The 27999-nt window shown below is 40.3% G+C and overlaps 4 protein-coding genes across 5 annotated transcripts; 2 read left to right on the top strand and 2 right to left on the bottom strand.

Annotated features, from left to right (window-relative positions):
• Window positions 1-98: 98 nt before the first annotated feature.
• Window positions 99-2293, bottom strand: LOC123879884. The gene is made up of 3 exons (XM_045927768.1): window positions 2202-2293; window positions 1269-1928; window positions 99-687 (listed from the first exon to the last, which is right to left on the bottom strand). The coding sequence occupies exons 2-3, from the start codon at window positions 1534-1536 to the stop codon at window positions 119-121; spliced, it is 837 nt and encodes a 278-aa protein (XP_045783724.1). The 5' UTR covers window positions 1537-1928; window positions 2202-2293; the 3' UTR covers window positions 99-118.
• Window positions 2294-3547: 1254 nt separating this feature from the next.
• LOC123879888 (OCIA domain-containing protein 1-like) lies at window positions 3548-5744 on the top strand. The gene is made up of 3 exons (XM_045927774.1): window positions 3548-3699; window positions 3894-4020; window positions 5414-5744. Exons 1-3 carry the CDS (start codon window positions 3592-3594, stop codon window positions 5608-5610), a joined length of 432 nt encoding a protein of 143 aa, XP_045783730.1. The 5' UTR covers window positions 3548-3591; the 3' UTR covers window positions 5611-5744.
• Window positions 5745-8270: 2526 nt separating this feature from the next.
• LOC123879885 (OCIA domain-containing protein 1-like) lies at window positions 8271-12671 on the top strand. Of its 2 annotated transcripts, none has more exons than XM_045927771.1 (6): window positions 8271-8479; window positions 8966-9092; window positions 9609-9783; window positions 9885-10027; window positions 10271-10382; window positions 11086-12671. In XM_045927771.1, exons 1-6 carry the CDS (start codon window positions 8414-8416, stop codon window positions 11177-11179), a joined length of 717 nt encoding a protein of 238 aa, XP_045783727.1. In that variant the 5' UTR covers window positions 8271-8413; the 3' UTR covers window positions 11180-12671. The 2 variants fall into 2 exon arrangements, with proteins under 2 accessions (XP_045783727.1, XP_045783726.1); XM_045927770.1 differs by having other exon boundaries at window positions 10257-10382.
• Window positions 12672-16677: 4006 nt separating this feature from the next.
• Window positions 16678-26603, bottom strand: LOC123879883 (phytanoyl-CoA dioxygenase domain-containing protein 1-like). Its single transcript, XM_045927767.1, has 6 exons — window positions 26449-26603; window positions 20549-20695; window positions 19731-19847; window positions 19389-19539; window positions 18447-18692; window positions 16678-17900 (listed from the first exon to the last, which is right to left on the bottom strand). Exons 1-6 carry the CDS (start codon window positions 26470-26472, stop codon window positions 17713-17715), a joined length of 873 nt encoding a protein of 290 aa, XP_045783723.1. The 5' UTR covers window positions 26473-26603; the 3' UTR covers window positions 16678-17712.
• Between the last annotated feature and the right edge of the window lie 1396 nt (window positions 26604-27999).

Here is a 27999-nt window from a genome sequence, read left to right as displayed (position 1 = left end):
AATCAAACAACAGATTTATTCACTAACACTAAAGGCATTTATTGTAAACGTAAAACTTCTTAGAATACATCTTTACAATACCATTAGCAAATTTTATTATAATAAAAACTCAAATAAATTATATAGAAGACAAGCTGATATATATTATTAGACTTAAACACAACAATTCAATATTAGGGTATATCAAGGTAGATCCATCTAGCAAAGAAATGTCGATATAGTCACAGACCATTTCATCCCAGTTGTCAGTAATGTCGTGGACGCTGCGGGTACCTGCAAATAATTTCTGGCGCATCAGCTTCTTGGCTCTCGCGAGTCTCTCGGGTGAGTCGTCGAGCACTTCCCTCGCTCGTGAGCGAACGTGTTGAGCGGGTTCCGCCATCACCAGGGTCTGCAGCCACCTCGTCACTTGCAACAACGCTGGGGGTTTACTCGTCAAAGACACGTTTTTCACCTCGTCCTTCCTCTGAGACTTTTTCAGAGTTGATAACCTAGATTTTTCCGCTAAAGATAATTCCGTCGAATTCCAAACACTCGGGGAATTAGTGACAGGTGCCACGTCAGTTGGTTTAATGAATATCGTGGTTTCCGTGGTTGCGGTGCTTCTGGTAGGGGCTTCCGGAAGATCGGCGCGATGGTGAGTGAAGTCTTGCACGGGGCGCGTCCTCGGCGGTTCCACGGTGCTTGCTGGGCACACACAAACCTATTGTTAAACATTGACAACTTCCCCAATTACGATTATTTCCTTAAAGTTTTGAAAACTTCGAGTTGAAGTAGGTAAACTCTTTTGAGGCTTCCGTAGTAAAATAAGGAATTCGTCTGTGTGCATCAAAGATATTTCAAAAATGAACTATAAGAGGTGTAGCAAAATAAAAATTAGAGTAGCGTGCATCCCGGAGATGGACGAAAGCTATCATTAACTCCAGAAAATCAAAGAGTTCTCACAATAATATAAAAAAAAAACTTTAAATCGAAGACGAAGTCACGAGCATCGTATAGGTTTAACTTCGCCCTAAGCTACATTACTTTGTAGTGTTTACAACAACTGTAACAACTGTGTAATGATCAATGAATGTCACTTAATATTTCAGATATCGTGTGTCAGCCGTAAGGCTTACTAAAAATTTTATCAACTTTGCACACAACCGACAAATCAACTTATATACGAACCAATGGTGAAAGTGTCAATCAATATTTTCAACTTTTTTAAAACGCCGCTACGGATTTTTTCGTATACATAACCTGTTGAAATAAGAAGAAACTCATACCTTGTGTTTTGCGAAGTAGGACGGGCAATTTATTTTTCATATCGTTGACTCTCCTAATGTCGTAATAATAATTGTCGTACTCTGGGTAGTTCCTAGTTCTGATTTTGGCTTTTTCAGGCATAGGCCGAGGTGGCCTATCGACCATGAATCGTGGAGAATTTGTCTTGGGGCTATCTAGATGTTCAGCATCATCATCGCTTGCGAAATGTTCGTGGTCGTCCCTATCTAAGGTTTTTGTATCATAATCATCTTCATCGTCCACGTCCATTCTTCTTACATTTATCCTTCGGTCGTGTGGTTTTCTTCTGATTACTCTTTCCGTGGTATCTCTGATGTCAACATCATCAGACTCTTCCGGCTTCCGATTCTTTGCATAATACTCGTTTCTAAAATCTATTGCGTCCTTATCTATTTTTTGTCTTCGAACTTTTGAAGCTGTTTTGTGTCTATAGTTTATTTCTTCTCTGTTTAACTGTTTAGTTTTGATACGGGTTCGATGTCTTCTGTTTTTGCGACTCGCTATAGGTTTCAGAACGGGTGCTTCTTCCTGGTTTTGTAGTTCATCGTCATCAGTAGGGTTTGGAGGGCTCTTGAGCTTTTTACTTTGTTCGTGCCAGATTTCTTCATCTTCTTCTTCAACCGGTAACTTATTTCTTTTACCTGAAACGAATATTTATATTATTTTTCTGAAAAATTTGTTAAAATCGTATCAAGAACGTGTACAATTTTTTAAAGTGCTAATAGGTTTAGTTTGATTTAAATATATTCCTGTGATGAGTGATAACATTCTATTTTTTTTAAATTATCAGGGAGCAGTCACTAAATGGATTTCATACGCCATGTAATATGAACATAATCGTAACATACACGTCTCGGTTAAAAGTAAACTCTACATCCTGAGGGCCGTAAAAGTTTTGAAATTGCAGGTCTAACCTGAATCCTCTTCGTAATCAAACGACAGCGGGGCGTCAGGCGACCGCTCGAGGTAATCTTCAGCCGCAGCATCAGCTTCCCGAGCGGCGCCCTCCGTGCTGTAGTGTGTGTGCGGCGAGTCGCCGCCGCCGCCGCGCTCTGCTCCAGCGCGTGCCAGTGCGCTCACTACGAGCACCACCAGAACCGGGCTCATCATCTCAACTAACTGCTGTTTAAGTTAAATGGACGCGTGATAAACGTAAAATTGAAAACGACACTATTTCGAGGGTTGACTACAATTTTTGACATTTACCTTCCGTTTCACCCATTTTTACCGTTAAATCCATAGAGATATAATTATAGTATAATACGTTCATGGTTAAATCAGTATAATTATCTAGGGGTTTCACTCTAAAAAATGATTATTTCTTCGATCATGATTATTTATTGAGGAATAAAGACCTAAAGACCTTTTTGTTATTGTCAGATTTTGTCATAAAGATATGATTTTGTATTGGAAATCTGTCAAAACCATGGACTCCATGATCGAAGGTCAAAGAGGTCAAAACGTCAATATTCTTTAAAAAAAATTATATATAGTCCAAGCGTCAAGATCCCAGGGCCCCCAGACGTTACTTAATTATTTTCTGAATATTGAGAGAGCGCGATAAATGACACGTCTTAATAATATTTTAAAGTATAAACAGTAATTAAAGTATGTACACTCGCTCACACGCAAGTGCACGAATGTTCACATCGCGCTCATAATATTCGTAACGTCATTTTAATCGTATCTGGGGAATGTTTGGCTCCTGCGATTGATCTGGCTGGCTACAAAAAGTATTAAAATAGTTTCCTGAATTTCATTATATAAAAAATAGACTCAGACTAATAAGTAAGATTATGCATACTTTAAAGAAATTTAGTGCCAACATCAAGTGCCTGGCAGTATTGAATACCCTTAAAAATCAGCACTCAGACTTTAAGAAAAGTGAGAGAGTAATATTTTAACGTACCTTTAGCATCTGATATAGTATAAATTGACCCTCGGCTCAACCTAGTAGGTATACTTCTAAGTATTAAAACTCAAAAGTACACACTAACAATATTAAATCTAACACATTTTGTTACTCAGAAAATAAGTAACTCCTGGGGTTCCTGGGATCTTGATCTTACAAAATCAAATTAATCATTTAAACTCATAGATATGTATAAACTGCCTGGCTGCATAGAAACTGCAGCTGCCTACTTGAGAAAAAATAGGCTGTTTTCAACTGTGTCAAAATTCGCAACGATGCAACTTTTTGATTTTAGTGTTTTTTCTAAATATTAGTGATTATTATAATGCAGAAAACTAAGCCCTTCAACCCCGTACTCCTCGCCTACCCCTAGTCCTACACAGTTGAACGGAATGGTTGATCCAAAAAAAAATAATGAACAGGGGCAGGTGATTTGCAAGACCGAAGAAACGGAAGTGAAATGGACTTGTCCTCCGATCCGTAACGTCACCCATCCGCTGGTAACTGACCTTTTTATCCTTAGGGACTGTTAGCTGGTTGGGACAAAAATTTTTTCTTAGATAAATGACTCTGCGGCGAAGAATTTCAAAATGACCACTACTTTCTACCATGGAACCGCTTGACTAGAATATGCCTATTCTCTCTTCTTTTGAAGGTCTCAATGTGTATTTATTTCATTGGGTGTCTTTTCCAGCGCTACTACGAGTTCACGCCAGAAGAAATGAAAGCGCTGGAAGAGTGCGACAAAGAGAGCTTCTACCAGCGCTGCCTACCTTTCAGCACGTTGTTCGCCGCGCTCACTTACGCCGGCATACGACACGGTAAGAGCAACAAAGACGGATAGAGAAATTAGATGGAAGCGCTGGAGCTGCTTGACTTTCAGCACGTTGTTCGCCGCGCTCACTTACGCCGGCATACGACACGGTAAGAGCAACAAAGACGGATAGAGAAATTAGATGGAAGCGCTGGAGCTGCTTGACTTTCAGCACGTTGTTCGCCGCGCTCACTTACGCCGGCATACGACACGGTAAGAGCAACAAAGACGGATAGAGAAATTAGATGGAAGCGCTGGAGCTGCTTGACTTTCAGCACGTTGTTCGCCGCGCTCACTTACGCCGGCATACGACACGGTAAGAGCAACAAAGACGGATAGAGAAATTAGATGGAAGCGCTGGAGCTGCTTGACACTCAGCACGCCGTCGCCGTTCTCCGCTCTCACGTCGATATTTGTACATACGGTAAGAACAACGGTTTAACAGATTGGATAGAGAGATGGAAGCGCTCGACGAGTGCGACAAAGAGAACTTCTACCATGCTTTGTACAGTTGTTGTTGGGATTTGCTGGAAGGTTCTTGTTAAAAATCTGTATTATTGATGTTCCTTAATCTAAGGTTTTTGCCTCTATTTTCTTTCCAATAATTTTCAAAAGTTCAAAACAAGTAAACTTATTTTAATGTAGGTAAAGTGAGTACAGAAATAATTCAGTTACAGTTTTATAATATTTTTTTTTAGTATAATATTAAGTACCTACCTACTTATAGTCAAATATGTTTTTGTTTACGTGGTGATCGACCACCACAAAACGGCCACGAAAAGAGAAAATAGACAAGTTCATAGAAGTAAGAATTTAAGGTGCGGTTTTATAACAATATTGGTCTGGATAATAATGGTTTAAACGGTAAAATAATAAATACTTAGCTAACGAACAGTTTTCTTGTTGGTAGTCTAAGCTAGTGTAGTAGTTTGTGTGCGAGTTACGAAATGCTTTTCGTAATAAAAACACTACCTATTTACTTGAAATTCATAGACCTATTTTTATTAATTACATACTTGCAAATTATTTAATTAAGGTCACAGTATTCACAAATACAATAAATACTTAAATACAAAAATCACAGAACAAAAAATGTCATCCAAATCATTGTAACGAGGCAGGGTGCCCAAAACGCTGGCTGTGTTGACTAACTTTTCGAAGTTGTACTTACTGCAATTGTATCGCCTTGCTTTGGTGAAGGAAGACATCGTGAGGAACCTTGCATGCCTGAGTTCCATAATGTTCTCAAAGATGTGTGAAGTTTTTCATGGTGGTGGAGGAGAGCGTGCTCAGTAGTGGCTTGACGATGGGTTGCTCGTGACTCGTGATGATGAAATTGCAAATTAAGTAGTTAAGTATTTATTTCCCCACTTGTTACTTCTGTGAACTTCTTGTTTTAGGGTGCCTTAGAAGACATCCTCATTTCGGCGCGTTCCCCAAAGTAGCGATCGCTGCCTTGCTTGGCCACTCTGTCGGGAGGTTGAGCTACATCCCGGAATGTGAACTCAAACTGCGAGAACTGCCCAACGATAGCCATTTGGGAAACACCATGCGAAAATATTTCAAAGAGAGAAATCCACCGAAAAACCTAAAGTAACAGATTCTTTTGTGGCCCCCATAAATAACCAATCAATAATTTCATTGCGAATTATGGCTTAAACCTAGTGGCCCTAAACCCTACAGTCTTCCACCTCATGACGAGCAATATTTTAAAATAAATGTTCCTTTTTATTTGTATTGTAAATTATTTACAAACCTCTGGGACCGCCTAATTAATATCGCAGCGATGTGAGTAGGTAATTTCCAAGAAATTACGGTTTTATATCCTTTAAAAATCCCGTGAGATCAACAAGACTTAGGAATGCAATTCCTTGCAGCATCAGGATTGAGGAGTTGGGTCCTCGAGGTCAACGACAAAGTTTTTACTTGGTAAAGATACGAGTACCTTCAATATCAATTTTTATAACCGACAGTTTTCTATAATCCCCTGCAGCATCAGGATTGAGGAGTTGGGATCTAAATTTTTATAGGATAGATATTTTTATAGATTTCGTTATACATGGGTAGAAAAACACAAATCCATTTTTGAAAGTCGGTTAAAAAAGTAGCCTATGCTACTCCCTGGTTAATCCTTTACTTGTCTGTAAAAGTCCCGTCAAAATCGGTTCAGCCGTTCCGAAGACTAGCCCGTTCAAGTCGACAGACAGACGACAGACAAAAATTTTTAAAACGTGTGATTCAGTTATGGTACCGTTCAAGTAACCATATGAGGTAGTTATTTCGAAATTACTGACAGACACTTCAATTTTATTTATTAGTATAGAATAGATAGTAGTATACCTAACTAGTATACCTACGAGTACTAACCTACTCGTACCTATTACAGCTCAGTTGGTAGCCATGTTCAAATACAAAAGTAGAGTAATATAGTATATATTGATTGAAGAAATATTAATAAAGAAATGTTGATTAAAAAAGTGAAGTCATTTTTCAAATCCAAGATGGTGGACATGCACACTTTAGAAAAATAGATGTGGGTGTCGTTTTATGGGTTTTCTGGGGTGCTGATTTTGATAGTGACTAATTCAGTCAATCTGGCGAAAAAAAGGCCTTAATGGGGAAAAAAATAACCCTGTGACGAAACTTGGGGGACTGATAGAGGATGGTAAGAGAAAGTCTTGAGTGCGGTCGGCCACCCCCCACCTACTCAAGGTTTCGAGAAAACTCAAAAAAATTTTGAATGGCATTTATCTCGAAAACTACGCATTTTACAGCAAAATTTATTTGAAAAAAAATGTAGAAGATATTGAGATCTACAATTTATCTCATTGCACCAATGCTGTACGACAAAAACTTTGAAACCGAATATTTTAACAGACAGAAAAACAATTTTACTCTAATATTATTATTTCAGCGTTTATTAAGACGATTGCAGTCGGGTTTTAGTTTCCACCTTTATCTTGTTTGTCAATATTAAACTTTACCAGCCATATTCTAGCGATCGAGCAGGTCTTTAACTTGAGCTAAATCCTAAATACACCTTTACTATTATTATATCAATCTTACCCGCACAGAGTACATGTCTATTGTACCCGTTTCTACTGAATGTACATACTTTATGGCCTATGGTCTGTACTTTATAGTGTCGCATAAGTTCCCGATTTCTCGGGAGATCTACTGATTTTAGTTATTGTCTCCCAATATCCTGATTTAGCAATCCTATCACCCGAATTTTTGAATTTTCAACTCATTTGAAATAATATTCTAAAAATAGAAAATAATAAACAGTGGAATAAACTTTCTACCGAGTCATAGGTAAATCACACACAAAAAGTTGTGAGAAAATAATCAAAGTTGCCACAATTTTAATATGATCGAGTGAATTTTCAAGGAATTTTCACAAAAATAAATTAGTAAAACAAAAGTTGAAAAAACTATAACCCGACTACGGAAAAAATGAGACAACTTGAACCCGACTTGGTGCAAGTAAAATAAACTAAAAAGAAAGATACAAGATTGTGCTTAGTGCTATCATCGTCTTGATTGAGATTCAATACAAAGGCCGTGGTCGTGCGTTGTTGCTATACTATATTGCTTGTACTATATGAAAAATTCTATGAGCTATGCGTTGTAAGCAGCTAGTGGCGCCATCTGGGGTTTCTGTCACTTGGTATATTTTAATAATAACTATATTTATATTTATGAACTCAAAATTTTTTCCTCTTTCGTTGGAGATCCCACTCGACACAATAGCAATAAAAAAAATTTGAGACCCTCACTTTTTTGATGTAACTTCCGTCAGGCCGATTTTTTTCGTATAAAGTATAGCCTATGTCACCCGGGCCATTACAAAGAATCGATTGACACCTCATTCATCAAAATCGGCCCAGTAGTTTAGGCACTACGGTGGAACATACAGAATCTGGATATTTATATATATATATATACATACATAGACTGCTAAAATCATAACCCTTCCTTTCGGCTTTGCCGTAGTCGGGTAAAAAGAAGTGGTATGAAGGCGGAAATGATTAATCAATGAACAATAATCATAAACAATTAATTAATATATACAGTGATGTAATCAATGTATGATCGATGTAATATATATTATAAATATTAAATAATATTATATCAATCATATTAAATATTAAATACTTTTGTTTTATTCCGAAAAAAATCCCCCCGATTTCTCCCGATTTTTAGTTAGCAAGTTTAACGATTTTTAATTTTACACTCTTGCAACACTGTTTTTTTTTTCCTGGTCGGTGCTCTTTATTTTTGGTCGTTAAAGTTTCTTTGGTTTCTTATAAGTCTATTTATTATTGAATAAAATAATATTATTTAATAATATAGTAGGGATCTCATGAACCAAAGGTTAAAATTAATATTTTATTAACATGAGCGATCCAAATGCTTTCGGACTTGAGGACGGCGCAGCGAGTGGCCCTGCACGATTGAACCCGGTAAGAGAGGTTATGTGATCATTTTTCAGTAACTTTTCTTCATAGAACTTCGATCATTATTGTACAAGATAATATTATTGTGTAGTCCCATCAAAATCTAGTAGAAAAAGTGTCCGCTTCGAGTTTATAACAGAACTAGACTAAGCAGAAACACATTTTCCCATAAACCAGGTACCTACATGAAACTACCTCCATTTCATTTTATTTATTTGCTTTCGTGTACATTTACATTTGATAGTGGATACTTAAAGTAACATTAATATATGAGGCCGTGCCAGGGCATTGCAAATATCCTTGTAAATCCTAAATCAAAGTGTTAAAATTGAGAACCTACTTGTATGATATAAACTTGTTGTGTTGATTACTTACAAGTGTTAAGTACACTGGTGAGCACTGGTATGTCGTCCGCGTTGCTGCTATGATTGTCTTGTACACCTATGACGGGAGTGGCAGGAGAGCGCGTAGTAAACGGCTGCGCTTGTGCAGGCGCAGTACAAGTTCTCGCAGGATGAGTTGCGAGTGCTGAAGGAGTGCAACACGGAGAGCTTCTACCAGCGCTCTCTGCCGCTGGGAACAGGGTTTGGTCTGGCAGCTTTTTTTGGTGTTCAAGGAGGTAAGTGGACTTGTTGTGATCAATTATTAAATAATTTCACTAAAAACAAGCAATTTACTCTCTTGAATAGTTCTGTCATCTCTTAAGAAATATATTAATTTTTCACCTTTAGGACCAATCTTATAAAGGCAGCATTCCAATGTAACAAGATTTTACAGAGGTATAAACTACAATACCGCAGAAAACAACCAAAATGTGCATTAAATTAAGAACATTGAAACTTGCTCTTTTTTACATGACTGCAACACAAGAAATGAATGCATTAGTCACAAGTTTGATTATTTGTTTGTGGTGCTCTAGAGTCTAGAGCAAAAGCGTAGACTGATTTTAAAGGCTCTTGCCTCCATAAATAACTTAATCTTGAGAGTGTTGCTAAAAATACCAAAGTAAAAAGCAAGCTCAATGCCATTATAAAATAAAATGTGTAATGTTTTGATTAAATAACTACCAGAAATGATGCAGTGCAGACAACTTTCCAGTTTTAATTTTTTTTAAGTGTAAGCTCATCATTTGCAGGTCACTTGAAACCAAATCCACGTTTCGGTGCATTCCCCAAAGTGACGTTGGCTGTGATAGTGGGCTACTTCCTGGGGAAGCTGTCGTACCAGCAGGCATGTGCGGAGAAGCTCATGGCACTACCTGGCAGCTACATAGGTCAGCTCTTGAGAGAGAAGAAGGAAGGAAGGTCTGGGTATGTATCTATTCATCTGTCCCTCGCCTATATCTCACGAACCATAATAGGTAAAGATTTAAATTTTGTAACATTACATGAAATAATGGTGCTTGTTCCAGATTCCCGCCACCGCGCTCGCCCGCAATGTTCGGCGCGTCGCCCGAGGACATTTACTCGGACGCGGGCCCCGGCAGCTCGCTCGACCTGGACATGGACAGGCCGCTGTTCGGCGACGACCACTACCGAGCCGGTCAAGAGTCCGGTAAGTGTGACTGTATACCGGTTATACAGATAAGTGCTTCCCTGTCCACTTTTTCTTTCTTTTTATCTTTATGTTACAACTTTCTGGTACAAATAAAAATAAAATAAAAATAACTTACGGTCATGCGGGTGCGACAGGTTTCATGTGAGGAAGCCTAATGCTCTCTGTCTGGTTCACACTAAATGAACGCGTTCTGTCTCTACTCGCGTCCTGCTGAAGGATTGTACAGCTGGATGGTTGCAGGAGTGGGGCCGACGCAGGCGGAGGGCGGGAGCGCGCGGCCCGCGCTGTCGTACGACGAGCTGCGGCGCCGGAACCGCGGCGAGTACTCCGAGGCCCGGCAGGACCCATACAAGTGAGTGTTCACGAGAGCTCGCAGCACACAAGCGGTGCGGGAGTGTCATAATGTCACCGCTACGTATTTTTTAAATAAAAGTTTATTTAGCTCAGTGGAACACACGAGAAAGCAAATAAATATTATACAGAAGATAAGCGCTTCCCTATCCAAGGTTTATCTGTTTTCTTTAAATCTTCTTAAATTTCTGGTACAAAAAATAAATTGAATAAAGAGATTACTTCCATCTATTTTTAGTGTGATACATGAAGTAAATACAATACAATACAGTAGAAATTATTCATTTGGACAATGTGTGTTACAAAAGATGATATTACAAAAGTTCAACACATTAGCCGAGTGGGGTACTGTTAATATTGTGTTAGTTAATTATACCTACCTACAAATTTTAAATGTTTTTTTTATGTAGATTGACATGCGTTTCGTAAAATGACACGCATTAACAACATTAAATACATGTCATGAGATTCTTGTTAGATCAAATTTTTTCAGGTAACATTTTATTCTAACGTCAAAATGCTTCGCAACCGGCTGAGGTGTGTCGGTTCTACGGATGTCGTCATTTCTGATTTGGTCACAAGGAGGAACTCCAAGCATAGGTGTTTCCATCGCCCGCTGAGTCCGAGGCCCATAGTTAGCGACCATGTCTCGGATCCATATGTCATTGTATGTTGTAATGAATGTTAATTGAATTACATTCCAGAATCGAACCCAGCAACATCCCGCCGATCGCTCGAGCCAAGCCGGACCCTCCGAGGTCATCGTCGACGAATAAGTACGGGGATACGATGGAATAGACACATGCAATGAAGCGACCGGAATATTTACATGTTAGTTTTTTTGGGCAAACGAATATTGGCGATGGCCTATCCTGAGACTACGCCGGGCGTGGTGTAATCTCAGGATAGGCGTAAATAAATAATGTGTGTGACATACTTAATACTGGCAGATAACATTGACGGGTCCTACGTAGTGCAGTGCAAGTTGAAATACAACTCGATAGATCTGTTTAAACATTTTAAAGCTATTTAAAGCTTTCGATGATAAGAAGTGAATTTCGCATCTTTGCAAGTCGAACTAGTATACATGTGACCCGTTGATATTATTCTTTGTTACTTCAGGTCGCTTGTGTTGTGCTGCAATATACCCACAAACTTTAAAGTAAGCTTTAATTAATTTTTGACTGATCAAAGGGAATGTTTTACTTAAAGCCAGGGACAAAACTAGTGGAAAACGCGCGCGCAATTTTCTCTAGCAGATAATATTGAGGTCATCTAAGACGCAGCGCGAGCGGGAGAGGCCGCGCGCAGCTCAGCGTGGCGCACTGGCTGCGCAGCCAACCCAGCTTGTTGCCACTGAACACTCCCGGGTACTCATAAACTTATTTTTATCGAATCCGCCGCATTTTTAGCCTCGATAGCGAAGACCGATTTAGGCACCGTAATACTCATACGCAAATTTATTAACCACTCCCAGTAGCTGGTATACTATTCGAATTTTATTCGATGTTGACAAATAGTAAGTGAATTTTTGCAGTTGATACCCTTAGTCCTTACTGGTATCAGTATTATAGGCGAAACGGTATCATCATGCATGGCCAGCCGCCTATTGGCCACGGTCACTTCGGCCACTACCGGGTCCGATCCCGTCAGTCGTACCATGTAAAGCCCGCTGGGGCCTCCGACTCCTTCGACATCATAATACCCAGCCGAGTTGTCACGTTCGCCGTCACACGTTCTATCCCTTCCACTCGATGCGCTGTATCTAGCCAGAAGACTCGACCTCACTGCGGATATTAAAAAACTCCAAGAAAAAAAGAATATTGCTAAATCCAAATTTCGTTTGAACCCGAGTGATGCTAATCGTGAAAAATATCACAGGGCACGTAATCGCTGCAACACGGTGTGTAGAGATAGCCAACGACACCATATCTATAAATCGGTTGTCGAGGAAGAAGACTCTTCAAAAATGTGGAGTTTTCTCAGATCTTTAGGGGTTGGAAAGTCAAAACAAACTAGATTCTCCTAATTTAGACCTAAATCAATTAAATCAACATTTCTCCTCTTCTGCTACTATAAATAGTACTGCTAAATTAAGCACTATTCACCAACTTTCTGCTATATCAACTCCCGATTTTCCTCCTTTTTTCTTTAGCCAAATTACTGTCAGTGATGTTAAGAAGAATATCTTAGCCATCTCTTCCGACGCTGTTGGATCTGACTGCATTAGTCGTAAGATGATCATTCCAATCCTCGATATCATAGCTCCTATTATCACATACATCTTTAACTATTCCATTGATTCCAAAGTTTTCCCTTCATCCTGGAAAGACGCTCAAATAATCCCACTCCCTAAGAAATCTAATCCAACTTATACTGACTATCGTCCCATATCCATTCTTCCTTTTCTGTCAAAAGCACTTGAACGCCTTATACACCAACAGCTGAGTACATTCCTTTCTAAAAACAATCTTCTAAACCCTTTTCAATCTGGCTTCCGTCCTGGTCATAGCACGACTACGGCATTAATTAAAATTACCGATGACATACGGCAGGGTATGGACAATCAACAGGTTACGGTACTGACATTGCTTGATTTTAGTAATGCCTTCAATACCGTAGACTTTGATATTCTACTCGCTGTATTGAGTTCTCTTAACATATCTCCTGAGGTAATTGGCTGGTTTCGAAGTTACTTGCATGGACGCAGACAACGTGTACGAGTTCAAGATTCATTTTCTAGTTGGTCTGTTGTAAGGGCTGGCGTCCCGCAAGGTGGCGTGTTGTCTCCTCTCTTGTTTTCTACTTTCATTAATTCAATTTGCTCCCACATATCATCTCTTTATCACCTGTATGCAGACGATCTACAAATTTAAAGTGGAGTAACTCGTATGGGCTGGCAGTGAATCCAAAGAAGACACAGGTCATCATTATCGGGAGTCCAAAATTAATGTCACGGGTAACACTAACACAGCTGCCGCCCGTCATGTTCGATGGGGTTCATATTTCATATAGTGACAAAGTCAAAAATCGGGGCATTACCTTTGACCAATCCCTATCTTGGATACCGCAAATGAGTGAGCTGAGCAGGAAGATGTTTGGTGCAGTCGGCTCCCTCCGAAGATTACGTAATGTTCTTCCCATACCTACTAAGGTTGCGCTGGCTCAGTCTCTTCTTCTACCAATCCTAGATTACGCTGATACCTGTTATGTTAACCTGACTGAGGAGCAACTGAACAAACTTGAGCGGCTTCAAACTCTGTGTATAAGGTTCATATTTGGGCTACGAAAGTATGACCACGTTTCCGAGTTCCGCCGAAAGCTCAAGTGGCTCCCGATACGACTTCGCAGGAATACTCACATTCTTCATCTCCTTTACTGTATACTCTTCAATCCTTCCACTCCTCTTTATCTTAAAGAACGATTTGATTACCTATGTAACACACACTCCTTATCTCTTCGTTCTCAAAATAATCTACGGCTGAAAATACCTACACACTCCTCCTCCTATTATGCTAAATCTTTTACTGTTACCGCTATACTGCTCTGGAACTCTCTCCCCTTGGATATCAAACAGTCTAAATCTCTATCTATTTTCAAAACGAAACTGAAACTATTCTATTTATCCTCAATCTGATGTGTTTATTTATTTATTTCTACTTTTTATTCCTCGTATCTGTCGTATATTCATATCCTTATTCCGTTCTTATTTACTGTAATATTATTATTTACTTAATTATTTATTTTAAATTTTATATATACATTATGTTTATTTACTTTATTTTATTAGTACACCCCTTCCCCTTTCTTTAATTTTTATTATCTCCTCACCCTAAGGTTGCCTGGAAGAGATCGCTATTTTAGCGATAAGGCCGCCTTTTGTACATAAATCTTTATTGTTATTTATATATTACTGTCTTGTTGGTGTACAATAAAGAATATTTTACTTACTTTACTATTTACTTACTCCGCTTCCCGCCCCGCACTAGGACATTAGGTCTTTTACACTATTTAGATAATTTCATTTGCTTGTTTTTTGTGTGTCATCTTCATCAATATTATGAGATGAAATATCTATCTAATATTGTCGTGAAGTTTCACTGTATAGACCACATACAAACTGGTCTCTCAAGTTCTCCTCTAGGTAGGTTTGGTGTTTGGTACGGATTGGGTTTTGGATTGGGGTAAACTGAAGTAGAATTTTTAGTTGCATCCTTGCTATCATGTTGCATGACTTGTAGCTTCAGGTTATTAAAATTCCGGTTTGATGATTGGTTCGTTATGGGTTTTGGATTTGGATTTATTTTCATTTTCTTGCCTATTTATATTTTTCATATTACATGTTTGCCGGATTATTTTTACGGGTTTTAAGTCAATTTTTGGTACGGATGGTTTGATATTTTTTTTCTTGTTCTTGGTCGCTTTATTTTTGATCACTGGCTTTTGTATACTAGGGTTGTCTCGTAGGAGTTTTTTCCACACTATGGTAGTGCGCAAAAGTTGCATTCCTATGATCATCGCTTCTGTCGATGGTAGATAGGTGACTTCATGTCTTTTTACTTCCAGATCAATGCTGACTACCATGTCGGTTTTTATCTCAGAGCCATCGGCTAATTTTATTGTATTTTAATTTTTCACTATTCCTTTAATATTTTGCTTGACTTGGTCCATAATTTGCCTGTAACCGTGTTCGTCGAGCCTGTATCTACCAGCGCCTTGAACGTTTTTCCGTATACTTTGACGCAGATGAACATTTCCTTGGGCATTTGCCGTGTATGCCTCTGGTTTTATTTTGCCCGTATTCTCTGTTTTCTTAAAGCGGTTCCGTGATAGTTTTCCCAGACATTCACACTGGCTGCAGAAAATAATTTGTTTGTATCTGCACTCTTGAGATCTGTGATTGCCGCATTTCAGTACTAGGCTTGTGAGGCGTCATTTGCGTGTATGAGTTTTCTTTTGGCTCTGGGTTCTTTAACTTTTGGGGTTGACAAAGTGATGGTTTGACTCATGTTCGCTATGTTCGTATTCACATGGCAGCGATATACAATTAGATTTGTCCCTAGCTTTAAAGTGACCAATCCACATTGAGCTATGCTGTGTGTGTGCTGTGTTTTTTTCTATAAACTAGTGATGCTGTGAAATGTACAAGAAAAGTGCAAGCAAGATAAACGGAAGACTGAGTGTGATGACGAGCGAGCCAGCATGCCTTGCAACATCCTTCTTGCTGTGTTAAACACAGCAAAGCGGTTTGTTTTTATCTTCATCATAATCTAAGAGATACAGCCCAGCGCAGCATAGCTCAGTGTGGATTGGTCACCTTTAGTTCTTACTCCTTATGTTAATAAATAAGTCGTTGTGTTTTTACTATAAAATCAATATTGTAAAAAAAGAATAAAGTAGTTATGTGATTGATTATTCATAGATGTTTTATTTTCATATATTGACAGTATTCCAGCGTGCCAGTTGCGACAGAGCATGATATCAAAATCAAATCCAAATTTATTTATTTCATGTAATACGACTAGTGTCTCTTACGCTACGTCTGTGACTCTACCACCGCTTCGGAATGTAGATTCTACTGAGAAGAAACGGACAGAAATTCAGCAGTTGTCGTGTTCGAATCTTAAAAAGTTCCAATGTAACAAAACACTACAGGTCTTGCGGGCTGCCGGCTGCTTCTACGCTACTTTGTCACTCAGGACCTCGGCAAGTTGTATAACAGCCTCGACTTGAGAGTTGGAGCTGAGCCGGTAACCGGACGCGTGACCGCCTCACCCTAGAGGTCTGAATTTAGCCTTTTTGGTTCTACAAACCTAAGGGTACTAGCACAAAGAACCAGGATAGTAATATAATAATTACTAGTTTACTAAATCACATCAAGATGGCACTCTCCGTCATTAACTTATACTGGTTTGAGATTTGTTGTACGATGGTGCGGAACCCTTCGGGTGGGAGTCCGACTCGCTCTTGCCCGGTTTCTACTAAAGACTATGTTTAGAAATCAGTTGCTATAATATCTGTCCTACAACTCTCGGTGAACAACGGCCGACTGACAGCTCATGCAAATTACAGACGTATGATTACAACAAGAAACGCCTGCAAAAAAATTAAACGTAATGAATTGTCTTGTGGCCTTCGATCATATATATGCCTAGTCTGTGCTTGTGGCATTAGTGCACGATCACTTCGAGGCGCTTGCGTCGAGATTCCGTCTTACTGAATGCCTACAAGTCACTCAGGGCGTCCTGCGCAGGCCAAAGATGATTTCACCAGCTAAAGAATTAATGAAAACAAAATTACTGTTCGATACGTTTTTATTTAAGTTTACATCTCACTCGCTTCTCCATACAAACTTATTACGCTGATTATTCCAAGTCATGCTATTCTAAAACAGCCAGATATTTATTTATATCTCCATTATGCTCGATAAATACAACAAAATTATAGAGCATGAGAAACATCGTTGTCAGGCGAAAAGTGTGGCCTTGATTGTCCCTGGGCCAAAGGTGCCCATCAAAGCTTTGGACCAGGAGACCCCAGAGCGCGGATCCTAGCCCCTTTCCCTTAGATGAGATGAAATGGTCGATGTCGGCACAAAGCTCTTCGCCTCCACCGCCAGTGGGACAAAAAGCTAAGGTTGTGGATTTTTAAATAGGTAAATTTTCCAAATCAGCTGGCACACGCAACATTCTGTGACCAGCGAATATAACTAATATCCTCCCTGTAGTGAATTAAACGAATCCCAAAAAAAGAGAGTTCTCCGGAGACGCCTACCTACCATTTGAGTTGCCGCAAATGTGCGGAACAATATGATTGCCGCCGGCCATATAACACGCGATCTCATGAACTTTATGTAAGCTCGATAATAAATAATCGGGCCGATAAAGCCAACTTTTAGACTGGTTTTAGACTTTTAAACACTCACCGATCCGTGAAAATACGGATATAAAAAACTCGGACTGAATTCAGATATTGCTTACGCACTAATCCGATCTCTGATCCAAATCCAAGCTATTCAGTGGTCATCTTTGACATGGGTATCTTGTCTGATTAGGATCCGAGATATTCAACGGATGACGGAAGTCGGAGCTAGTGTGTAAGCTATCATACAAATAGTTGTATGACTACTTCGGAACGTATTTTCACGGAATCGGATCGGATGAGTGCTTAACCGGCGTTATCGTTTTGGTCAACTTTTTATAGGACGTGTGCGTTTCAAGATTGTAATGTATGTTTCATTTTTGCCGACAAAGAATCGGTCACCGACTGTCGGGAGTGGGCGGAGAGCGCATGCGGCGCAGCGCAGTGTATGCAGCAAGGCGAAGCAGCAGTTATTCCATTTGCGGCGTGGTGTAGAGGTTCAGGAAAGGCGCGTTGCTGCCCTCTTGCAGCCAGTTGTCGGGGGAGTAGGTGTTGTCGTGTTTCTCGATGACGTGGAAGGTGTACGCGGGCCGGCTGGCGGAGGACTTGTTGTGCGCACTTTTGTGGACCACGTTGCCGTGGATTAGGATACAGGTCCCTGCAATGAACGAGATCATGAGGTACTTTACATTAGCCGTGGTTATTTATCATCAAGTCTACCCTTTACGACATCGTAGACATGGAGCTGCTAAACGTAAAATACTTAATTGAGCGGGTTCCTGCGCGTGGAGCGGTGCGGGGGGGGGGGGGGGGGTGACGTGACGTAAGAGCTCAGTGACGTCAACTTGTGAGAACAATCTGCCTCCCGCACCGCTCCACTACCGCAGGAGCCTACACAGGTGTGCGCTTATCTATAGTAGGTACATACGAATTTGTGTCACTTTTAAAATACGAATGTATGACCTTTGCCTAGTATCTGGAGTTTTTTCATGATCAATCCATCGCCGGCCCATTACTGAGTACAGGTCTCCTATCAGAATAAAAAGAATTGTACCACGCTGGCCAAGTGCGGATTGACAGACTTCACACATTGATGAACATCATGGACATGTTCGAATTAGAAACGAGGAGACAAAACACTTCAGACCCTAGGTGCAGACCTTGACAATGCCGTCCGATTAGAGAGAGAAATTGAGTGGCATACCTTTGCTAACGGGCACAGGAGTGAAGGCAGACTGAGGATAGACGGGAGCTCCTCTGTCGAAGATCAGAGCCTGCTTGGACTCCTTGTCTGGGTTGCGGATGAGTCGCCTATGTACCCCGGACTTGTGCGATCCACGCGCGATCCATAGACATCCGTTCTGGACGGTGGCGTCTTCCAATGCTATCCAGAAACCTACTGGTGGTATTGGTTCGGTGTACAAGTATGTGGCATCTTGGTGGGCTGTTACTGTAAAGAAGATTTTTTAAATTAATCAATCCTAATGTTATAAATGCGAAAGTGTGTCGCTCTGTCTGTTTCACAGTTCTCTCTACGTTTGAAATTGGTGTAGAGATAGCTTGCATTAGCTGCTTTTTATCCCAGAATAGCTGAGTTTGCACGGCATTAAAAAATATCTAAATCCACACAAACAGTCGTAGGCATCATCACTACTCATTATTATTATTATAAATGCGAAAGTGTGTCTGTTTGTTTGCTGGTTAATTTATTGGATTGTCTTTCAATCAGGTCGCAACAGATCGACGGACCGACGTATTTTTCCATGTGAATAACGATCGACGATTAATCGTTGTTACATGGATATAGTTAAGGACCTGGAGAGTGACAGACTAGTTTCTATCCCAAAAAATTGAAGTTACCACGACACTTTAAAAAAATAAGTTGACGCGGACGATGCCACGATGGCATTGTGCCCAATTGAAGCTGTGATAGCCTAGTCGTTAGAATGTCCGGCTCCTAATCGGCGGAAGTCTCGTAATCGTGAGAAAACCTGCACGCCTGAGAGTTGTTCATGTTCTCACAGGTATGTGAAGTCTGCCAATCCGCATTGAGCCAGCGTGCCTCAATCTTTCCCACTCTGAGAAGAAACCCGTGCTCAGTAGTGGGCCGGCAATGGGTTGATCATGATGCCTAACGGTCACTCACCTTCTCCGCCGAGTCCCGGGTTCTTGTAAATGTACATGCTCTGCACCACGGCCGGCTCCACGAGGCTCAACTCCTGGCACACGGCCTTCACTCTGTCACTGAAGGTGTAGCACCTGAAGATCGGGTGCAGCAGGTGTAAGGCATGACCCACCTGTAAATTACCATTAATTAGGTGTTAAGTATCCATCTACATCAACCAATATAGGCGTCCACTGCTGGATATAGGTACCCTGTATGGATTTCCACACGTCATGGTAGGATTCGTTTGATTTCGTCTGTCCACTTAGTGGAGTTGGTGGGAAGGGGTATTTTGTGTGGAAAAAAAAGGTATATTGATTTTACCTTATTTAAGGAAACACTGGGGTCCACCTGTAGCGTGGAGTCGGCTCCCACGGCCCCAGCCTCAAAGAAGAAGCTGATTTTGTCATTACTCTCCAGGAAATATGAATCCTTTAGTTGCTGGAATTAAAATTGAATGTATGAGATTACATTCAATTATAAAATAAAATATTTCGATTTTCGCAATTATTTTACAACCACAATTTGTTATACCTATCTCCGTGCCTCGCAGAGCATGTAAAGCCATTAATCTTACCTGACCTTTCTCCTATCGTATCGGAATGCTGTCCTTTGGACTTTGACAGTATGGGAGTGGATTATGTTGAAAAAAATGAAAAATCTTTATTTAGAGCTCTTTAGTTGTCGTCTTGTTAGTGTATGTTTGCCTATACCCTTGAGGACTATATTTTCTCCTTTATAGTTGACTAGTTTTCGTTTGAAGCCTGCAGGGCCCGGCAACGGAACTTGGCTCATGATCATCATCAACGCGTTGCCGGCTCACTACTAGGCACGGGTCGTCAGTCAGCATGAGAAGGGTTCGGCCTAATCCTCCGCACTGATGCCCAACTGCGGATTGACGGACTTCACACACCTTTGAGAACTCTGGCATGCAGATTTACTCACGATGTTATTCTGAAAAGTTCGAGGTGTCGGCCCGGCACTGAACCGCGAACCGCGAGCCTCCGAACAGGAGACCGACATCTTAACCACTAGGCTATCACTGCTTAGAAACTCGGATAGGAGGTCCTTTTTCTGAGTTTTTATGCCTCGATCTACCTGACACAGAGCGGGTCCATAGGTTGAGTATACACTATACATACCTGTCTTTCTCCTTCGATGGTGGAAAAGATGCATTTCTCCGTGCAGTCAGAGGCTTGGTTGGTCAGCTCCAGGCCCGCTGCGACCAGCTCGTCGCACTCCGCCGGCCGCAGGAAGTCGTCCAGCACCACGTAGCCGTCTTGTTCTAACTGGGATAGAGTAGTCCGTAGATTAGCTAAGTGCAACCATAATCGTACATACATACAATGAAATGACCCTCATAAAGTTAGTGGACGAGGCGACTTTGCGTTGGTCTCATAAATAAATAAATATTCGTTGATTTGGGACTAGATAGCGCAAACACAGAACACAGGATGAAACACAGCAACATACAGAGAACAAATATAAATACTCACAAATACCTACTTAACTGCTTTCTTCCATGCATTTCAGTCGAGAAAACCACCGCCATTTTCTAGGCTCTCTAATAAATCATGTACCTTCTTGTCAATGTATCAAAGGCAGCGCGGCGCGGCGATCCCCTGAGCTGAATTGCATGATAAAAACCGAATGCGTGTCTGTGGCGCAAAACTGCCCAAGAAAGGAATCGCCTCAGCGTAATAACGACCTGCAAGCTGACTCGCCAATTCAATGTCTTAAACACTGAATTATAGCCATCGAGCTCATTTGCCGACTTGGTAGCGCAAAGTTTGGCCCTGTAGCCAGCTACGCGCCGAGGCGCGGAACTCCGTGGGGCTTTAGTCGGTAAGAGTCCGACAGAAACATTCCGGGCGCGGTGGTATCCATGAGTATTTCCCCACGGCAAAAAAAGGTCGTCATGAGACCACCTGGTAATTACTGACCCACTTCTAAGCAAAGTAAGCAATCTGCCGACTATAATGCGAGGCGGTATAATCCCTCTCCCATCTCTCCCCTGTGGCCCGGCAGGATTGCTGTAAGTATCTAGATGCTTATCACACTTCACACTATCACACTAATATATTACAAAGGCGAAAGTTTGTATGTATGTATGTGTATGGTTGTTACCCCTTCACGCAAAAACTATGATCTATTGATTGTTTAGGCATAGTGTATTCAATATCACACCGACTTTTATTTACTTTAAGAACTGTTTACAGTGCTCAGACTTGGTTCCTGAGAAACTTTCAAAAGGTCAAGCTCAAAGAGCTATGGAACGCAGCATACTTGGCTTAAAAGCAGATTACCTACGACAGGAATCCTGCTACCTACGTTTCAAAACGCGAGTAACCTACGTTGGCCTTGCAGCTGTTTTACGCATGCCAAATGACTTGTGGACAAAATGTACATCTTTCTGGACGTGATCATCAACGCTAACGCGGCAGGCGTCGTTGTTGGTCTTGTACGTGGGTACCTATCACGAATATGTACATCTAATTTTTCGTGGATTAGGCATTATATATCAAGCGCATAATAAGTCGTGGAGAAATCGGAGGGCGACCTTCGCCTGGCCGTGGCTCGCTGCGGGCTAGTTCAGATTAGATAGCATTGTTTGTAATTTCACTTCTCATGTTCCCATAAAACAACATTAATTGAATAAGATTCTAAAAATATGTATTATATTTTGGCCTAAAATAGACACCACGTGGGGGCAGCGGTGTTTGGAAATAGCGGTAGGCAAACATTCTCAAATGCTTTAGGTTTTTGTTTAAAATACAACTCATGAAGTCAGCCCTTCATGCATTCGTACGGCACATGCCATGATGCACTGTGATGGACGAAAGATGACCCGGAAGCGATAGGTACTTGGTTAACCATTGGTTTCCATGCGCCATCGTACCGTAACGCCAAATCGCTCGGCCACCCCCTCGACCCATCGGCAAAGCCGTGCCGATGGCCGATAAGTAGGTACGGTACGGCTAAAGCCTATCATTCCATTAGGGCTAGACCAAACCAGAGACAATGTTTGTAGTGAATGGTGCAGCGTCCGTGTGGACGAGGTGTTAGACTATCGCCCACCTTGTAGTCTATTTTAGAAGTCGTCGTACCAACTGCTGATAGCTCTATGCAGTATACAACTAGCTATGTCACTGCAAACATCTCCGATTGTAGAAACAAGAGATTGACCAATTTCGATTGAAATGATTGGATCGATCTTTCTGTACTTGGACTGCCTCGTAAGTGCAGTGGTAGTCTGCAGCTTATTCGGCTGCGTATCGGTCTTGGGTTCGAGACCCGGGTCGGGCTATAAAGTATTGGACTAAGAGTTCGTAGAGGCCTAACCTTCGTTATCTTATAAAAGCTGAAAATTTCTCTGCGTATTGTCCCCAACGCAGGGCTTTGGGAGGTAACTGGTAAAATTTCTCTGCGTATTGTCCCCAACGCAGGGCTTTGGGAGGTAACTGGTAAAATTTCTCTGCGTATTGTCCCCAACGCAGGGCTTTGGGAGGTAACTGGTAAAATTTCTCTGCGTATTGTCCCCAACGCAGGGCTTTGGGAGGTAACTGGTAAAACTTCTCTGCGTATTGTCCCCAACGCAGGGCTTTGGGAGGTAACTGGTAAAACTTCTCTGCGTATTGTCCCCAACGCAGGGCTTTGGGAGGTAACTGGTAAAAAAGAGTAACTAATTTTATTAGTATTAGAAATCACGCGATGCATTAGAGTCGTAACAACCCCTTGCCCAGCAAGACACCCTTAAACTTTAAAAGTTTAAAGGTGTCTTGAAGAAGATATAAAAAAATTGCACTTTAGACATTGACTTAAGATTTTTTACACCTTTTGTATTGTTATCTAGCAAAACCGCCGTGATCCAAACTTTACAGTCGCCGATCGTTGTTTCCGGTGTTGGGGACGATACGCAGATAAACTTTCATCTTGTATAAAATAACGGAAGTTTGGCTCTCCCTCTATATTTGGCTAGTTTCCGTTGAGTTTGAATGCACGCACTTTGTATTATTTATACGCTATGATAATATAACATTTAATGTAATTATAATAAGTAGGTAAAAACCAATAAGTTAAGATATTGTGAAGACTATTATAGTAAGTATAACGAGTAATTTGTAACTAAGAAACAAGGTAGTACAATAAATGGCTATTTTATTTTTTATTTAATTTATTTTATTATGATAATATAACTATCCCCCCCTAAGTGATCCCAATCATTTATTTATCACGCCAAGGTACAGCGCTGATCTTCCGTGAAGTCGTCAAGTAACGCCTGGATGAGCGTGACAGTAAGAGAAAACAGGAAACAAAATAGCGATACATAGCTAAAGACAGGTGATATGTATTAGGGGCGGGATTGCTAGCGATGCTAATAGCATATTTGTGAAATCAAAGATTTAAAAAATAAAAATCTTTGTCACGGATTTTTTAATTACTCATTGCGGACGGATGGACGGACAGTGGAAGTTTAGTGATAGGATACCGTTGGCGCCCTTTGGGTACTTAATACGGCACTCTAAAACGAGTAACTGCTCAGTTTTTTTTGGCTCTTCTCAGTAGAAGCTGCCTTCTGAACCGATCGGTGGTAGAGTATTGACATAATATCATTCGTGGCTCAGGTTGTCTTACATAAAATAAATAAATACCCACACGTAAACATAATATGCGTATACCAAGCTCCAACCTGAAAATACACAGTACCGGTCCCAACTCGATGTGTACAAAGATATATAACAAAATCCCTGACCACATTATAGCAATCGAGAACAATATAGCGTTCATCAATTCATTAAAAACATTTTTAATCGAAAAAGCCTATTATGAAATAAACGACTACTTTGACGAGTAATACAGCGCCGTCTCTCTGCTAAAATTGCTGTGCCCCAACGGGGTTCCAATATTGACATTGTAAAATAATAATTAAACATTTACTGTAATTGTTATTGTTATAAATTATGATAAAATATTGGAATGCATGAATAAATGACTAAATGACTAAATTCATTTCAAATCAAAATATTATATCAATTTTATTACAGGTGCAACTTATTCAAACTTTTAACTAAGTACACAAGTCGTGGGTTAGTCACGACAACAACTTACAATTTACATTGTTATCAATATGTATGTGTGTATCTGAGTCGGTAGGTATATTGTGTACTCAATTTTAGAAGTTTATCTTATGTTCAAAGGCCGCTTGACTTCGGTTGTTATTACTTAACTCACTAACCGATAAATAGAGATAAGTTTATACCTACCCACTGACTACATGACATAAGAAGGATTTAGAGCATAATCTGCCGCGCCGCGCTCGCCCAATACGGGTTCGCAAGCTTCACACACCTTTGAGAGCATTATGGAGAACCCTCAGGCATGCAATTTTCTCATTAAAGCAAGTGGTATTTACTTGTTTAAAGCGCTCATAACTAAAAGTTAGAGGTGCGTGTCCGAGGTCGAACCTCCGATCTGCCAAATAGGCCACTAGGCTATCACGGCCGAATCCTGTACCTACCAGTCAGTAACTGAACCCAGGACCCCATAGATTTATAAGAGCACAGAGCTCTCCACTGCATCTGTGGAACGTCGTCAAAGTTAAAATAACCGTAAAATCACAATTTTGGTACATCACTCATCACTGTTTTCTGGACCGCGGGAGGTAAACAGATGGTCAAAATATTTTAAAAAAAGTTTTCAGATTTGCCATTGCATGAATTGAATAAAAATTAAATTAAAAATTTAAAAAACCCCCGACACTAAACCCTCTAAAAAGTAATTCAGTTCGTCCACATTTCCTTTGTCAGAAAATACGTGACCTCTGGTGGCCTTGGAATTTTACTCTAAAAGTAACAAGAAAACTAGAAAAAAGCTGATAACTTTTAAACGGCTGAACCGATTTTCTTGGATTATAGCTAAGAACACTTTCGATCAAGCCACCTTTCAAACTAAAAAAATTAAATTAAAATCGGTTCATTCGTTTAGGCGCTACGATGCCACAGACAGATACACAGATACACACGTCAAACTTATAACACCCCTCTTTTTGGGTCGGGGGTTAAAAACTTATACTAATTGAAGACCAAAGTCAATGATGACATATGGATCCAAGACAAGGTCGTTAACTATGGGTCTCATAAGTCATAAGAAAGCTCAGAGTCACTCAGTGGGCGATGTAGAGAGCTATGCTTGGAGTTTCTAAACGTGATCAAATACGAAATGAGGAGATCCTTAGAGAACCAAACTAACTGAAAGGACATAGCACAACGGGTTGCGAAGCTCAAGTGGTAATATAGGCAGGGCACATAGTTCGAAAAACCGATAAACATTATGGGTCCCAAGGTGCTGGAATAAGGACCTCGCACCGGATGGACCGTGGCGTGTGGAGAAGACAAGAGACCAGCTATGTCCAGTAGTGGATGTCTAACATTTAGCAGTTCTTTTCAGTTTACTTTGTTCATGTAATTGTATATATAATACTTGTAATATTTAGTTTGAAAACAAAAGCAACTGTTTAGTATGGTAGAGTCTTGACTTAGGTATCCTGCATCAGATTTCAAAATCACATTTGGCTATTTCGGTATTTAGTAGAACCTAGGAGTCGTGATAGTCTAGTGGTTAAAACGTCCGCCTTCTAATCGGGAGGTCGTCTACTAGCTAATAATTCAGGACCGGGAAGAGTGGCATAGGCAACTTTTATCCCGGAAAATCAAAGAGTTCCCAACCTAAATCCACGCTAGCGAGTACGCGGGCATCAGCGAGTAAATAATAAACCTATTAAGATCCAGTTTTAAAATTATTACAATTAAAAAATAAACTCAAGTCACTAAAAAACTACGAAGCAGTTTAGCAGGTTCTTTCTCGAACATGACTTAAATATTGACATATCAACATTGAATTATTATGTACTCAAAGCATATCAATAGGAATAAAATCGCAAAAAAATAATAATAAAGAATTCGCACAAAGCCAAAGATCTATGCCATAATATTATATAAGTAAATTATGTTAAATAGATTAGGTAAAAGATTTATTTATCTACCTGGTTCCGTATAGTGTTGCGCATGATCAATACCTCAATGTCTCAATGTAATGATCACTGGTTCGTAATATAATATTACATAGACTGAGGTTCAACCGATCGTGGCAGAAATCGACGCACAACTAAAAGCTGATTGCTATTTCGAATATATCTGAACTGTCGACAAGTTTTTTCTAGACTGAATTATTGATGTTTAGTCATACAACGCTTGCCAAATACCAAAGAGATGAATAAGTAGATGTTTTACGCCAGAAGTGGATATGACGTGGATGGATAACGTCGTATAGGTATTCGTGTAGAAAGTCTGATGCGTCTGCGCACGATGCCCGATGACGCAGCGCAAGCGGGGGCGGGTTTTGACACCACATGTATGGAATCAATCGATATTAAACGCAAAATATACTCTGACTCTATTGGAATTACGTTGGAATTGCTTTGAGAGATTGATAAGCAAATATGGATCTGAGTAATCATTGAGTCGTTCGTGAATCGTGATGTGTATTCCGCTGATTCCGCTATACGGACATGCAGCTCAGAACTACATAATGTAGGGTTGCTAACTTGCTTTTGTTTTTAACTAGGATAAAAGATATTAGTGAGAAAAGTAGGTAGGTACCTATTACATCACATCGCGCTAATATTATAAAGGCGAGAGTTTGTGTGTGTGTGTGTGTGTGTGTGTGTGTGTGTGTGTGTGTGTGTGTATGTTTGTTACTCCTTCACGCAAAAACTACTGGACGAATTTGGCTGAAATTTGGAATGGAGATAGATAATATTATCCTGGATTAGCACATAGGTTACTTTTTATCCCGGAAAATCAAAGAGTTCCCACGGGATTTCGAAAAACCTAAATTCACGCGGGTGTAGTCGCGGGCATCGGCTAGTTATAAATACACTGCGGACAAGAGTCAACTCCTCGTCTTTTCCTTCCGGTCCTAGCTTGAAACGTGGTCACTTACAAGTGGCCCCGAATCCGATGTACAAATTCAATCGCTCACCGAGCTAGGGAGAGGGCTATAGGCGTTTCCTAGAACGATAAGATCCGGAAAGAGGAAATCCGAAGGAGAATTATAAAAGTACCTAACAGTTCAATGACTAAGCTAAGACGACGATTGAAAACTAAAACCAGACGCTGAAATATTATAGTAAAACCGTTTTTCTGTCGCTTGGTATATTTTAATGTTGTAGTATATAATATTTATGAAATCAGAATTTTCTCCTCTTTCATTTGATACCCCACTCGATACAATAGCAAAAAAAATTTTTTTGAGACCTCCACTTTTTTCATATTACATCCGTTTCGTCAATTTTTTTCGTATAAAATGTAGCCTATGTCACCCAGACCCTTACGACGAATCGATTAACACCTCATTCATCAAAATCGGCCCAGTAGTTTAGGCGCTACGGTGAAACACACAGAATCTGGATACAAACATACATACCCAGACCCACATATACATACATACATACATACATAGACTGCTAAAATCACTACCCTTCCTTTTGGCTTTGCCTCAGTCGGTTAAAAACTACGTACAAAGTGCTTCTTAT

This window comes from Maniola jurtina, chromosome W, assembly GCF_905333055.1.
Source record: "Maniola jurtina chromosome W, ilManJurt1.1, whole genome shotgun sequence".
NCBI lineage: Eukaryota > Metazoa > Arthropoda > Insecta > Lepidoptera > Nymphalidae > Maniola > Maniola jurtina.
Note: the sequence above shows the minus strand (reverse complement) of the source record. Positions and strands in the feature narration are given on the sequence as shown.